This window comes from Mobula birostris, chromosome 23 (assembly GCF_030028105.1).
Source record: "Mobula birostris isolate sMobBir1 chromosome 23, sMobBir1.hap1, whole genome shotgun sequence".
Classification (NCBI taxonomy): Eukaryota; Metazoa; Chordata; class Chondrichthyes; order Myliobatiformes; family Myliobatidae; genus Mobula; species Mobula birostris.
Genome location: NC_092392.1, coordinates 31,033,905 through 31,050,176, shown reverse-complemented (window position 1 = coordinate 31,050,176; position 16,272 = coordinate 31,033,905). Strand labels below are relative to the sequence as shown.

Here is a 16,272-nt window from a genome sequence, read left to right as displayed (position 1 = left end):
ACTACCTGAAGTTTTTTTTGATCATTAAGGAGAAAGTCAATGCGTGCAGATTCTAACTTGTGCCTTTGGATTTTCCACAGGGCTTTCTGTTCTCGCCTTGCGGCTTCCTCTGATAAGTTGCTATAATGCTCAATTAGTTGCTGTCTGAAAGATTGAGTCATATAAATTTAAAACTTTCATTTAGTACTCTATGACAATAATAAAACTAAAACTAAATAATTAAGTAACTTGCCTTGTCTTTTGACCCCTTGTTAAAAGTAGTAACATTCCAAATTAAGTCAATGGATTTCATATCCTATACTAGGGGTAACCCGGCTCAGGGCTTCAGAAGTGATTGATTTTGGCATATTGAATCTACCAGAAAGTCAGGGACTCCCTGTTTTAGTCTGGAATTTATTGCTGCTTAATTAGCTAAATATTAGCATTTATGTAAGTATTAGCAATTGTTATTAGGTCCAAAATCCATATAATCTAATCCATGTCAAAAGAATTCAAGAAAATATTGGATTTTATATTTCTTAACACTAAGACCTTAAAGAATCCACAGTCACCAGAATTATGTACACTTTTCTGCTGTATAAATTAGTTAGCAGTGCTTTCCACAGTATACAATAAATTTCTCTGAAGGACTCAGACTTGTCCTACACTGCCAGTAAAGAATCGTTTCTACAAGAAAAATCCTTCCCCATCTTGGATTATTCCACACACATTTAGTTACCTTGCTCTTTTCTCCAATTCTTCCTCATATGCTCTGCGTCTTTCTTCAAGCTCTTTCAGTGCTTGAACCTCCATTAAATCTTTTTCAGTTTCTTGTTGTTTGATTGCATTTCGACGCTATGCAAAATAAAAATTAAACCATTTAATTAAATTCAGTACATGAGCAAATTCTTTGACTTATAAGGGTTAAAATAATGTGTTCCTTAATTCTATAAAACTTAGTAAACACTAAACACAACCAAATAGTATAGCTGTTCAACAACACAAGATAAAGGTCCTCCACAACTTCATAAATGGCTAAACTACCATATGTATATATGAATGAGCATTCGCAAGACAGGCAGCATAGATTCACTGGCTGTTGTGAGGCTGCAGGTATCACCTGCCAAGTGGAAACTCAGCTGATGTCCGTATTTCCAACTTGCAAGCTATTTGCGTTGCGGGAATGAAACCCTGCCATAACATAGAGGAACTGTACTTCATTGACAACAGGAATGAGGGGGAATCTCATTGAAACCTATCAAATGTGGGTGTGGACAGGATGTTTCCTGTGGTGATAGAGTCTAAGGCCAGAGGACACTGCCTCAGAATAGAGGGACATCCATTTAGAATGGAGATGAGGAGGAATTTCTTTAGCCAGAGAGTGATGAATCTGTGGACTTCATTGCCACAGTTGGCTGTGGAGGCCAAGTCATTCATTATATTTAAGGCAAAGGTTGATAGATTCTTAATTAGTCAGGGCATGAAGGGATATAGGGAGAAGGCAAGAGATTGCGGCTGAGAGGAAAATGGATCAGCCATGATGAAATGGCAGAGCAGACTTGATGGGCCAAATAGCCTAATTCTGCTCCTATATCTTATAGTCTTATGGATTTTTGCTAAAGTTTTCTTTCTGTAATTGGACCGATATTAATTGCTGCAATTTTCCTTTCATTGTACTTAATCACATCAATCTCTTTAAAAGGTAAATCTCAATAAGATGTGTTCTTCAAGATTAAAAAAATTACTGGCATCATAGATGGTACAGGAAATCATACAAAACCATCCAGTTTTCATCAAGGTCCCCCAACACTCTGGACATGCCCTCTTCTCATTAGTACCATCCGGAAGAACAGAGGTCTGAAGGCACAAATTCAACATTTTAGGAACAGCTTCTTCCCCTCCACTATCAGATTTCTGAATGGTCTATGAACCCATGAACACTATCTCACTAATTTGCTCTCTGTTTGCAATATTTATTTGTATGTATTTCTTATTGTAAATTAAGGTTTTTTATGCATTGCACTGTACGATTGTAGTAAGGCAAAACATTTCATGACATATGCCAATGATAATAAACCTGATTCGGATTCCTGTTTAGAAAAGGCATTTGAACCCATATTAAGAGACCGACCTCCATATCCTTTTCAAATTGTTCCTTCAGCTCCAGAAATCGCTCCCGTTTCTTTACATCATAAGCCTTCCTTTCAGCTAACTGATTATCTGCAAATTAAAGTATAAAATGGTAGAAGATAATGTGCCATTTAAATGATTTGATCATTGATCAAAAATCCACAAAGTTATAACAATACTAGTGGCTCAACAGATCAATCAAGGACTAAATAAAACCACACATCAACTGCATTTCAGAATGGAATCTATAATCTATGCTTAGTATCATTGGAGAAAAAAAAGCTGATGCAGAAAATCTGAAATAAAAATAGAAGATGTTGGCAACATTCAACGTGTCAGACAGCATTTGTGGAGAGAAAAATATTCTAATCAAAGTTTAAACATGAACTTTGCTTCTCTCTCTGGAGATGCTGCTTGACTTGCTGAGTATCCCAAACATTCTGCATGTTATTACCTATCAACATAGTTAATAGTTGTGAATCAGTCATACTTATACAGCGCAGGAAAAGGTCTTTCAGCCTAAACATTGTGCCAACCATTTGGTACCTATCTATACAGATCCCACCCATGACCTTCCAGGCCACTGCATTTCAGGCACTCATCTAAATATTTCTTACTGTAAATGTTGTGAGAGTACCTGTCTATACCAGTCCCTCCGGTAGTGTGCTCCAATCTTCAAATTCCCTTGAACTATCCACTCCTATGTTGTGATTATAAACATCTCCACTAAGATTAAATTTTCTCATTATCTGTTCTGTCCCTCTCATACTTCTCTTTACTTCAAACACACCAGGTTATCCCGTAGCCTTCCCTTCTCCAAAGAAAATGAATCCAGCCTCTCCTCACAGCTGAAACTCTCTATCACAGGCAACATTCTGGTGATTCAGAGTGCAACAATCCAGCTGTAACCAATGTTTTAAGTACTTGAATATGACCTCTCCTCCTATATCCTATGCCTTCATTAATAAAGGCAAGTATCCTGTAGATTCTCTTTACAACCTTACCCACCAGTGCTACTGCCTTCAGGGATCCTTGGTCATGAACATAGAACATAGAATAGTACAGCACATACAGGCCTTTCGGCCCACAATGTTGTGCCGAACCTCAAACCCTGCCTCCCATATAAGCCCCCACCTTAAGTTCCTCCATATACCTGTCTAGTAGTCTCTTAAACTTCACTAGTGTATCTGCCTCCACCACTGACTCAGGCAGTGCATTCCCGCACCAACCACTCTCTGGGTAAAAAACCTTCCTCTAATATCCCCCTTGAACTTCCCACCCCTTACCTTAAAGCCATGTCCTCTTGTATTGAGCAGTGGTGCCCTGGGGAAGAGGCGCTGGCTATCCACTCTATCTATTCTTCTTAATATCTTGTATACCTCTATCATGTCTCCTCTCATCCTCCTTCTCTCCAAAGAGTAAAGCCCTAGCTCCCTTAATCTCTGATCATAATGCATACTCTCTAAACCAGGCAGCATCCTGGTAAATCTCCTCTGTACCCTTTCCAATGCTTCCACATCCTTCCTATAGTGAGGCGACCAGAACTGGACATAGTACTCCAAGTGTGGCCTAACCAGAGTTTTATAGAGCTGCATCATTACCCGCGACTCTTAGACACTATCCCTCGACTTATGAAAGCTAACACTCCATAAGCTTTCTTAACTACCCTATCTACCTGTGAGGCAACTTTCAGGGATCTGTGGACATGTACCCCCAGATCCCTCTGCTCCTCTACACTACCAAGTATCCTGCCATTTACTTTGTACTCTGCCTTGGAGTTTGTCCTTCCAAAGTGTACTACCTCACACTTCTCCGGGTTGAACTCCATCTGCCACTTCTCAGCCCACTTCTGCAACCTATCAATGTCTCTCCGCAATCTTCCACAATCCTCTACCCTATCTACAACGCCACCAACCTTTGTGTTGTCTGCAAACTTGCCAACCCACCCTTCTATCCCCACATCCAGGTCGTTAATAAAAATCATGAAAAGTAGAGGTCCCAGAACAGATCCTTGTGGGACACCACTAGTCACAATCCTCCAATCTGAATGTACTCCCTCCACCACGACCCTCTGCCTTCTGCAGGCAAGCCAATTCTGAATCCACCTGGCCAAACTTCCCTAGATCCCATGCCTTCTGACTTTCTGAATAAGCCTACCGTGTGAAACCTTGTCAAATGCCTTACTAAAATCCGTATAGATCACATCCACTGCACTGCCCTCATCTATATGCCTGGTCACCTCCTCAAAGAACTATATCAGGCTTGTTAAACACGATCTGCCCTTCACAAAGCCATGCTGAACACGAATATCTTTATGTTCCTAATATTACAGTATACAGCAAAAGAATATGATCTTCAATTACTGGCTCAGTAAACAGCTTAGCCTATCATTGATATTATAGTGCTGGGAATAAAGTGACTTTTCCCGCAAAATGAAATAATATTTCAGTTCTTCAGCATAATACATTTAATTGATAACTGTATACTCCTCTGTAAATTACATAAGTCAATTAAAGTTGTCAATTTTGTATAAGTAACATAATTTGCTGTTTTAACAATCAATTTGGGGATCTTATCTTTGATTCTAATCTGTGACCTTAAATTTACAATTTAATGACTGCATTTAGACCATAAGATATAGGAGCAGAACTTGCCATTAAGCCCATCAGGTCTGCACTGGCATTTCATCATGCCTTGACCAATCAAAAATCTAGCGACCTCTCCACATCCACTCTTCGATATCTTTCACCATTCAATAGGTTTCAACGAGGTCACCGCTCATTCTTCTGAATTTTAGTGAATACAGGCCCACAGCCATCAAATGCTCTTCATATGACAAGCCAGTCAATCCTGGAGTCATTTTTGTGAACCTCCTTTGAACCCTCTCCAGCTTCAGCACATCCTTTCTAAGGGGCCCAAACCTGTTCACAATACTCCAAGTGAGGCCTCACCAGTCTCAACATTACATCCTTGCTTTTAAATTCTAGTCCTCTTGAAATGAATGCTAACATCACATTTGCCTTTCTCACCACAGACTCAACCTGCAAATTAACCTTTAGGGAACCCTGCACAAGGACTTCCAAGTCCCACTGCATCTCAGTTTTTTTGTATTTTCTCTCCATTTAGAAAATCGTCAGCCCTTTCATTTCTTCTACCAAAGTGCATGATCATACACTTCCTAACATTGTATTCCATCTGCCATTTCTTAGCCCATTCTCCTAATCTAAGTCCTTCTGTAGCCTCTCCACTTCCTCAAAACTACCTGCCCCTCCACCTATCTTCATATCATCTGCAAACTTTGCAACAAAACCATCAATTCCATCATCCAAATCACTGACATATAACATTGATTTGATAAAATTTGATTGAATTTTGTCAAACTTTGCGAGCAACAGGTTGAAATATTATTTTAGGGAGAAGCTGAAGAAAGTGGAACTTTTTCTATTGCAGCAGGAGAAGCCAAAGGTATTTTCTGTGGTTAAGGATTTTAACAGAGTGAATAATGAAATAATTGTTTTTTTTCTGGTTAGGAAGTCAGGGATAACGAGCCAATAATATAATAGCTGTGACAAAAATGGAGACAAAATCAGGATGTGGTTTTTTTTAATGCCTAGCATGGAATGTTTTGCTGGTAGTGGCTTTTGAAAATCTCAAGGAGCAGATAATTGTTCAAATCAAAGCAATATGCAGGTACAGTACTGTGCAAAGGTCTTAGGTACATATATATAGCTATGTTTAACTAGGGTGCCTAAGATTTTTGCACAGTACTGTAGTAATTTAATGTATTGCTGCCACAAAAAGAATCATAACATATGTAAGTGATGATAAACCTGATTCTGATATAGGTCTCTATTGTGGACTGACAGTGGGAAGGGGGAAGGGAAAGGGCAATCATGGTTGGGAAAAGGGGAAGGTGGAGGGGAGGGAGCAGGAAGCAGCAGAGAGACATTCTGTATGATCCATAAACCAATTGTTTGGAATCAAATGACCTTAACTAGTGTCTCAAGGCTGGGTGAGTCTGCACCCGCCCCACACCCCACCCCGGGCACTCCTTCTCTGCCACCTGTCTCACATCCCTCCCGCAGCGCTCCACCATTCCCAACATCCTTTGCTCCCATCAGATTTACAAACCCTGTCTCCAGTACATACTGACAAATACAGTACTGTGCAAAAGTCTTAGGCACCCTAGCAATATATATGTGGCTGACTTTTTCACAGTACAGTATATATGAAGAAAGCAGGACAATGGATTTGGTTCTGGGATTGTCCCACCAATTGTTCATCACAGTACCTGAATATCTGTAAGCTTCTGTGGTCTCAACATTCCAATATGTGAACATTATTTTTAACTTCACTTCAACTTGATAGCGAAATTGGCCACCTGCTGCAGGAGCCAAATGGCCTTCAGCCCATTCAATCAAAGGAAAACAGTCTACGATATACAATATCTACTCAATTTCTGTCCAGATGAAGGAGATGAATCAGAATCAGATCAGGTTTATTGCCACAGATATTAGTCCTGAAATTTGTTGTTTTGTGGCAGCTGTACAATGCAGGCATAACAAATTATTAAAAGCCACAATAAAAAAGATAAATAATGCAAAAGAGGAATGGTGAGGTAGTGTTCAAGAGTCCACGGACCATTCAGAAATCTGTTAGCAAAGGAGGAGCTGTTCCTAAAACGTTGAAAATTGGAAGATGGCACCAATGAACAACACGACCAAGGCCGACACCTTCCACACAGTTCATGAAACTTCTTCTTTCACATCTTCTTTTTCTTTCAAACGTGGATCTGCTAATGCTGGAGCCTATGATCTACATTTTGGTAGTGAGTTTTCAGGCCAATTGACTGATCTGGTGCTTTGCTGTCTCCAAAGGGGTTCCATGAGGTGTGCAGTCTTGAGGCCAAGAAGCCTGGAAACAGGGCGCAAGCCCACAATCGACTTCATTTCTCCCTGAATCTCGCCGATGAAAGTGCTGTATACCAGCCTCGTGATCCCTGCTGCCAGAGGAAGGTGTCTTGTGTGACGGTCTCATTCACTGCTCCCAACTGAAGGATTCTGCATTCGAATGGTCTCCCTTTCCCTCGATGCTTTCAGAGGACAGTGCTGGAGACCTGGGTCTTGGGGAAGGTTAAATTGATGTGGCTTGTGGATTGGACCCTGTAGTTCACGTTATAATGTGTTTCTGGTCGTTTCTTTTTTTGTGTTATTTTGGGTGATTCTGAATTAGCACAGCTCAATGAACACTGAGCTGAACTGAATATACCTGGTTTTCTTTGTTTCATGGGTGTCTATATGGAAGACGCACCTCAGAGTTGTATACTGCATATATACTTATATATAAACTATACTTTGAACTTCGAGTGTGTTTCTTCAAGCTGCTGTACCTCCTCCTTGGTGATAGTAATGAGAAGAGGGCATGTCCCAGATGGTGAGGGTCCTTAAAAATGTAACATATCTTTGCTGGTTCTACTGACAATCAAGAAGATAATTCACTAACCAAGCATTAGACCACCATAAAAGCGTGATGATGAACAAGTCCAAGTCTGTGCCGGAGACAGCTGGGTTCTCTGTTTACCTTGAATCATTAACTTTCAATTTGTAACATTTGGTTTCTACAATTGTTCATGATTAGGAATTTGTCAGATATTACAATACTTCATTATTTTTTTTTAAAAAAAAAATTCAATTTTAAATTATAGGCATAAGCTAATGGAAATGTTTATTTATAATAAACTCTTCTTGGGCTTCCAGCTGGGTACAGGTATTGATTAGAACCGGCGTTTTGATGACAAACTCTGCCATCTTCTTCAGGGATGATGCCTGGGTATGTCAAGTCCGGTGGTATTTCGAGTCAAGTCAAGTCACTTTTTATTGTCATTTCGACCATAACTGCTGGTACAGTACACAGTAAAAACGAGACAACATTTTTCAGGACCATGGTGCTACATGAACAATACAAAAACTCCACTGAACTACTTAAAAAACAACACAAAACTACACTAGACTACAGACCTATCCAGGACTGCATAAAGTGCACAAAACAATGCAGGCACTACAATAAATAATAAACAAGACAATATGAACAGTAGAGGGCAGTAGGTTGGTGTCAGTCCAGGCTCTGGATATTGAAGAGTCTGATGACTTGGGGGAAGAAATTGTTACATAATCTGGTCGTGACAGCCCAAATACTTTGGTGCCTTTTGCCAGATGGCAAGAGCGAGAACAGTTCATATGAGGGGTGCGTGGGGTCCTTCATAATGCTGTTTGCTTTACAGATGCAGTGTGTGGTGTAAATGTCTCTAATGGCGGGAAGACAGACCCCGATGATTTTCTCAGCTGACCCCATAGTCCATCCCTCCTGATTGATTAGTCCATATCCAATCAGGTTTCTGCTCTCTCACCTTGTTTACAATTGAATTCCAGTTCTTACTTAGAATGAGACCTTCATCTTTGTTAAAATTCTTTTCCTCTAGTTTTATTTCTATAGCTTCCTTTACCAGGCGGTCCCAAAGGCCATTGGCACAGCACAGTAGTTTTGTTTCCTAACAAATCAGGAGGAACTGACTACAGGCGTATAAATACCACTGTACTAGACATACCCAGGCATTATCCCTGAAGAAAATGGATAAAGACTAACCAATCAGGAGGGATCAACCAGATCAACAATCACCTTTACAACTTAGTCCCTTGCTCCTCCCTACCATTTAGAACAATGTCAATTATTCCATCTCATCTTTCCTTATTCCCCCCATACCCCCCCAGACAAAATACACCCATGCACAGTTTGCAATATTAGATTTCCTCTGCCAATTATCTGCACATTCTCCCAGTTCATGGCCTCTGACATTCTCTGTTACTGACATTACGTTATGAGTCATTAGCAAACTTCAAAACTCTACCCTGCACATCCATTATCAAGTTATCATTATACACCTACAAAGTTCTTGACTGGGAACCAATACTATCCATCAACAGTCAATCGGAAAAAAACAATTAGCATGATCATCTACTTTCTGTCTTTAGGTTCTTACTCATGTTACCTTTCATTCTATTAACTTCAGTTTTGAAGCCATTGACATAGTTGGTATGGGAATTGTATGAAACACTGTTAGAAAATCAACTTGGGCAAAAGCTACTGCATTCCCTACAGCAATCTTCTGTTCCTCTCTCAAAGGATTTGATCAGGTTAATCGAGCACCATTTGCTTTTTAATTTATCTTTTGTTAATTCAAACTTCAAGGTTCTAACAGTTTCCCTCACACTTATTAGTCTGTAACTACTGGACACTTCCTTACTTCTTAAGCAAGAATATTATGTGCCATTTTCCAGTCCTCTAAGAAATATAGTAGATCGGAAGATTATGGAAAATTCTTCCAGAATTCAACTCACCCAAACCAGGACACTGGAGCAATTATGAAAAACATTTCCGTATTTAAAACTACAACTAGATTCTTGTATACTATAATCATGTTCTACAAAATATTGCTTCAAAAATACAATTAGCTTTGCGATTTAGGCGTACCTCTGAATGTAGCCATGGCTCTCGTAGCTGTTTGTTGAGCTTGTACAATCAATTCCTGTTGTGCAATCTCCTTTCTCAGATTCTGAAAGATAAATTATTGATTTATCAACAACATGGAGCAATCATGTATTCATTAAGATTTGAATCACTAACAAAATGAATATACAAATACAGTTTTTTAATTTTAAAAACCAATAGAAGGATGTCCCTTTAGAGCAGAGATGAGGAGGAATTTCTTGACGAAGGATCTCAGCCCGAAACGTCGACGGTACCTCTTCCTAGAGATGCTGCCTGGCCTGCTGCGTTCACCAGCAACTTTTATGTGTGTTGCTTGAAATTCCAGCATCTGCAGATTTCCTCGTGTTTGAGGAATTTCTTTAGCCAGCTGTGGCATTCATCACCATAGACAGCTGAGAAGGCCAACTCATTGGTATATTCAAAGTGGGGTTTGATAGGTTTTTGATTAGTAGGAGTATCAAAGGTTACAGAGAAAGGCAGGAGAATGGGGCTAAGGGAGAAAATAAATGAGCCATGATCATGGATGAGCAGACTTGATGAGCTGAATGGCCTGATTCTGCTCCTGCCTCTAATAGCGCAGCATGTTATACAGGAATGATTCATGTGTAGGGAAAAAAAAAATTTAAATGAGGGAATGAAACATAGACTTGTTTAACAGGATGATAAATTTCCAAAGCCTATAGATAATCCAAATACATCATTAATAAAGGCTTTCACACAGATGAAGTCACAAGCATGGTGAGTGCAGTATCTCCCGATAGGATACATTTCTAAATAGGCAGAAATATACAACTGCAGCACACCAGAGTACCAAGACCAGAAAAATAAACAACAATCTAAACACCAATTAATCAATGCCATTCATTCTATTACATCAACACAATCCATCATTAACTTACTCCCCCCTCAAAATGTTTCCTATAAAGGCAAAATCTTTTCATTTTATATCAATAAATTTGATTTTTAACATCATGATTGTTACCATGAGCTTCTATGGTAATTTTATCTTTTGAGCTCCTGTGCCAAAAAGTCTCCAAAAATTCAAATAATTTCAGTTTCACAAGATGTAAACTTATTTTTAAAATTCTTCTGTTCTGGAGATGTATACATGGATGGCAAGACTGGCATTTGGAGTCAATCACAAGCTGCCTTGTAACTGATGAGTTACCTTCTTCGACCATGGCAATCTTTCCGATGAGGGTATTCCAATGCACTCCTCATCAATATTCCTGCTGCTAGATCCAGTGACAATGAGGGAAAGACAATGTAATAAGAGAAACCTAAACTTAGTACTAGTGAGCAAGTCCTGTGTGATTAAGTGTTGCTTCATAGCACTGACAATGATAGCTTCCATCACTTCAACGAGGACTGAGAGTAGATTTATAAGGCTATGAATAGCTGGATAAACTTGCTGAAACTTTTCATGGAGTTATCCATATGGACAGGTGGATGCCACTGTTGTAATTTGACAAAACATCTTGGCTTAAGGCACTACTAGTTCTGTTGTATATCTTCAGTATTATAGTTGGGATGTTTTATTTTATTTTAGAAATACAGCACGGAATAGGCCACTCGAGCCATGCCACCCAACAACCCCGATTCACAATCCAATCATGGGACAGTTTACAATGACCAATTAATCTGCCGGGTACATTTTTTGGACTGTGGGAGGAAACCAGAGTACTCAGGGAAAATCCACACATTCCATGGGGAGGATGTACAAAAACTGCTTACAGTGGATGCCAGGATTGAACCTCGAACTCCAACACATCGAGATGTAATATCGTTGCGCTAACCCCTAAGCTACCATGGTACTGACTGTTGACTAGGATGCTGTCTGGTCCTGAAACCAGTGCAGTCAGCTGTTTCTTGACATTGCATGGAATAAATCCAGTCTGCTGAAGACTTGTTTCAGTGGGAATGGAGAAAGTGTGGGAGGAGGAAACAGAGATAGACGATGTACCCCACACTTCTGTTTGAACATAGTTGCAAGTAATTCACTCTTGTTATGAAACATTCACATGCTGGGCCATGCCATCTTTAAGAACTGGAGAAGAGAGTCACGTCTTTCTATTAATTATTTAATTATCCATCCTGATGCACAATTAAATGTGGCAGAAGTGTAGAGTTTTGATCTGATTTGTTGGTTGTGAGATGACATGGCTCTATTTGTGAATGCAGTTTAACATTCATTAGCCCCGTGTTGCATCACCAGTGATGTTCATCACACGTCCTACTGTTCTGCCATCCACCTGTTGGACCAGACTCGATTCCCTGGAATGGCAGTAATTGTAGAATGATGAATATGCCAGGCTATGTGGTAACAAATTGTGGCTGAATACTGATCATCTTTAGCACTCATGAATGCCCAGTAGTGGCATGCAGTACAATGATGGAGGAATCCAAAATGAAGACAGGACTCTTGTTTCAGTGTCTAGGTCAGGTATGCGAACATTTTTGAAAGCGCGTGCCCAAATTGGCAATAATCTTCTAAAAAAAATTTCTCACACATGCCATGGTAATTTTGAGCGGAGGTAATCATTGAATTCACAACAATAATTATGATTTTTTTTAAGGAAAAGCTATGAATAAAAAAATACACTGCTTCATTTTGCAATAAAGATAATTCATTATATATCTTTCTATTATGAGTGAGGTTTAAAGAATCGAGGGGTGGCACTACATACTGCATGCCAACAAAATTTTGCATGTGCCATTTTGGACTTGCATACCATAGGTTACCCCTCCCAGCCCCCCAGACTGTAGTTTGATGACAGGTAGACCATCAGTTTTATCCTTCTTGTGTTTTTATTTGAACATATTAGTTAACCTGTAACTAAGTGATATTTAAAACTGTAGTCTATAGTCAACCATTATTCTAGGACTAACAACATACCTAGAAGTGAGCACTGGGTAAGGACAAAAGATTACATCTCCCGAAGGGAAGACAGTTCAGACAATTTTACAGCAATCTGGCAATTTTCTGGTGACAATTACTTTTTTATTTAAATTCAGATCAAATAATTTGAAATTTAAATTCTACAGTTACACAGATTGAAATTATTGCTAATAAAGAACTGAGTTTCTAGCCCAGAATCATAACTACTGTGTGCCCCATAAGAATTTCAAATAAAAATGGAAACCTAGCACCATTACACAGAAAGGCAAATATTCATTTTCAAATTGAACTGATAAATTCTACTTTTCTGGAGGTCTAAAACTTACAATCTATTGGATACATTAATTTCTACTCACCTTTGCCTCTCTGCTGATAGAACTGTAACGAGCTATTTTCTCCATTCGACTGACATAAACAGCAGAGTCTCTTTCTATTTCCTCCAATTCCTCCAGGGAAAAAGTGACAGCAATGCGAGGGACAGGAATGTCAGACCAGCAGATATAATGCTTTGAAAAGACAGGCATAGAAATACAGATAATTCTCTTAAAGTCAATCAATCCTGAAGAGATCAACAAAGGTACTTGTTACACATAAATAAATCATTATTTCTCCAAAAATGATAAAATATTAATAATGGATTCACACATAGCATCTTCCACTGTTTTGTGAGTCAAAATACCATAAAGTCTAACATTTAATTTCTCGTCCATACTTACCTACATGATCTGTCAAGGCACAAACTGAGATACTGTAATTGCTTAAAACTTGGCTATATGTGCTTAAAACTTGTGAACATGGCTTAAAATTATGAAACATTTGTGCTGAAACATACTAATATGCCTTTTAATTGTTTCCTTGGTGCACACATAAGCATCACTAACCAATGCAAAGAGGTTTAAAACAGCAGTATTTCCATACTGCCAACACACAATTTAATACAAATAGCAACTCGTTTGTTCTTTAAGATGCAGTTTCAAAGAGAATCCCATACCATTGGGCAGCACAATTTCAGCAAATTAATTGTCTTTCCACATAGGTAGATGTCATAAGCCACATGAGCAAGGAAAAGGGGGACACACTCTTCTACTTCTTTGGAAGCGAGAACATAACCGTGCGTCCAGTAGTGCTTATCTGTAAAATGTTAAAATAATGAATGAATATACGTTCCATCTAAAACTCCAGCAGTTCTGAAGAATTTCAGCAATATGAATTTCAAATACTTAAGCAGTAGAACACTGTGCTATCTACGCATCAGCTATTTCAAAACTAAATATATTTCGCTAATCATCTATAACAGGAAACAAAAATGTTCTATTTCCAAAATCAATACATTTTAAAATAATGAAAAGATAACAAAAATGAAACTAGTAAATTTAGACAAAAAATTCTATGATTTGTGTTAAGTATAGTACTGTGCAAATGTGTTTGGCACATCAATACTGTATAGCTAGAGGGCCTCAGACCCTTGCACGGTACTGTAGTTGTCTACGTGGAGTGGAGAGAGAGTTCATAAATCAGGCGGAAGCAAAGGATGTTGGAAATGATGAGGGAGAAGCACCGCGGAAGGGGCATGGGACAGTGGCAGAGGAGTTCCAGGGGTGGAGTTGGATCAATTGCAGACACACCCAGCCCTGAGACACCAGGCAAGGTCATTTGATTCCAAACAATTGGTTTATCGATCATTACAGAATGTCTCACTGGTGCTTCTAGTTCCCTCCCCTCTCCCTTCCCTTTTCCCAACCATGATTCCCCTCTCCCTCCCCCTTCCCAGTCTCAGTCCACAATAGTGACCCAGATCAGAATCAGGTTTATCATCACTCACATACGTCATGACATTTTGGTTTTTTTGTGCCAGCAGCAGTACAGTGCAATACATAAAATTACTGCAATACTGTACAAAAGTTCAAGGTATTCTATCCATAGTAGATATACAGATAGAGCTAGAGTACCTTAGACTTTTGTACAGTACTGTATTTTAGAAGAAAGATTGAAAGGCAATTCCCAGAAAGAGGGTACCTTAGTAACTACATTCCATTGTTGCCCATATATCTTCTTTCATTTATAGAAACACAGGTAGAATATGCTTCTCTTTCATGGTTAAGAACTACAAGTGTGGAAAGTTACCGCTTTTAATTCTATATTATGTTGAGGTGACTTACAAATCAGGGAGTAGTCTCTGCTCTAAAACTAAATAAGAGTTACTAGGCATAGAAAATCAAAATTAGGGAAGATCATTTATATAGTGAGCTGCTTTGACCTGTATGAAAGGGCAGAGGAAGCAATTCAATTGTAATTTTCAAAGGAATTGGAAGCATGAACATTTGCAGGGAAACAGTGGAGTTAATTCTTTAAAATTCATGCAACCTTGGTGAGCCTTGCTTTACCAGGGAGGCATAATTAACCAAAATCTTCTTTCTTTGTGCTGTAGCATTCTCACCAAAAAGAAATTGTAAAAGGGGCAAAAAAGGTACTGGCAAAGGGTCCTGACCCCAAACCAGCTGTTTATTTCCCCCCATTGACGTCTAACCTGCTGAGCTCCTCCAGCATTTTGTGTATTGTAGGAGCCGTGTACCTGCTCGATATTTGCTTTGTATTCTGTGTTGTGCGTATATAATAGTAGCTAGCCACATGAATAGAAGCATGGTAAAAGTGAAGGGAATTAGTTATGTATTCTTGCTTATTCCATTGCAGTTTGTGGCTTCGGACCAGCGGAGGTCATATCTTTGCTGACCACTTGATATCGCTTCAAGATTGAATACTTGCTAATAAAGGATTGAAATAAAGAATTCGACTCCTTGGAACAATCGTTTCATTGGAGCTGAGGGCTGCATCATGCAAGTATAACAATCCTGTGGCCGTCACAGGCCAGCAGCAATTATTTTGATTTTGGATTAGTTTTGCAGCCACATGTATATTTTAGCATCTTCAGTATCTTGTGTTCATATTTAGTGAAGTAATAAAAACTTCACTGCAAACAATTTATAATTTACTTTTGCTATGTAATTTGCATTTTAATTTCAATTGCCATACCTCTGAAGTTGAGGTAGTCTTCATTCACCTGTATCATGAACTCTCCATAAGCATCTCTACAAATACCACTGTAAACCCAATCATAGACAAACCTAAAAACAAAACACAAATTTATTACTGGAACAAAAGCACAAAACTGCAGTACAGATTACCTTGAATCAGATAAAAGAAAGAAATTACAGTTAAATTATTATTTACCGTGTATATGGTTCACAACTGCTTTTCAACAGAGAGAGCAATACTGGATAGTGCTCATTGCTGCAGTTATTTAGAGCTTCCTTGTACAAATAGGATAACAGTTTTACTCCCTGATAAAAAAATAACAAGTGCAGAAATTAAAACTTTAAAGAAACCATTTTAGTAACAAATTTGAACTACTGTTGAATATTCATCCGATATCCATTTATTTCACGTTCAGCAGTTTGCCTAATATGACATATCAATAAAATATTACAGTAGGAATGATCGTGTAGTACATTTTAATTCTGATTACCATTCCTGTCCCAATGTGTCAATTCTTGGCTTCCTCTTTTGCCAAGATGAGGCCACTCTCAGGGTGGAAGAGAACACCTTATATTCCGTCTGGGTAGCCTGCAACTTGATGGCATGAATATCAATTTCTCCTTCCAGTAAACAAATCCCACCCACCCACCCTTCTTCTATTCCCCACTGTTCCATTGTCCACTCCT

General features: G+C 38.9%; 2 protein-coding genes across 4 annotated transcripts in view; one reads left to right on the top strand and one right to left on the bottom strand.

Moving 5' to 3' along the window:
• The window catches only part of selenoo1 (selenoprotein O1), a 47,756-nt gene extending 40,350 nt beyond the window's left edge, over positions 1–7,406 (top strand). The window contains exon 10 of the transcript XR_011882945.1: positions 6,987–7,406. The gene's annotated coding sequence lies outside the window, so the exon portion shown is untranslated. The remainder of the gene's footprint in view (positions 1–6,986) is intronic.
• Positions 1–16,272, bottom strand: part of tubgcp6 (tubulin gamma complex component 6) — a 57,003-nt gene that overhangs the window by 17,186 nt on the left and 23,545 nt on the right. For all 3 annotated transcript variants that reach the window (XM_072241376.1, XM_072241375.1, XM_072241377.1), the window contains exons 8-15: positions 15,782–15,891; positions 15,584–15,675; positions 13,545–13,684; positions 12,910–13,059; positions 9,637–9,718; positions 2,111–2,199; positions 719–834; positions 6–144 (exon numbers count right to left, since the gene is read on the bottom strand). In XM_072241376.1, the coding sequence (XP_072097477.1) occupies positions 6–144; positions 719–834; positions 2,111–2,199; positions 9,637–9,718; positions 12,910–13,059; positions 13,545–13,684; positions 15,584–15,675; positions 15,782–15,891 (918 nt within the window). The remainder of the gene's footprint in view (positions 1–5; positions 145–718; positions 835–2,110; positions 2,200–9,636; positions 9,719–12,909; positions 13,060–13,544; positions 13,685–15,583; positions 15,676–15,781; positions 15,892–16,272) is intronic.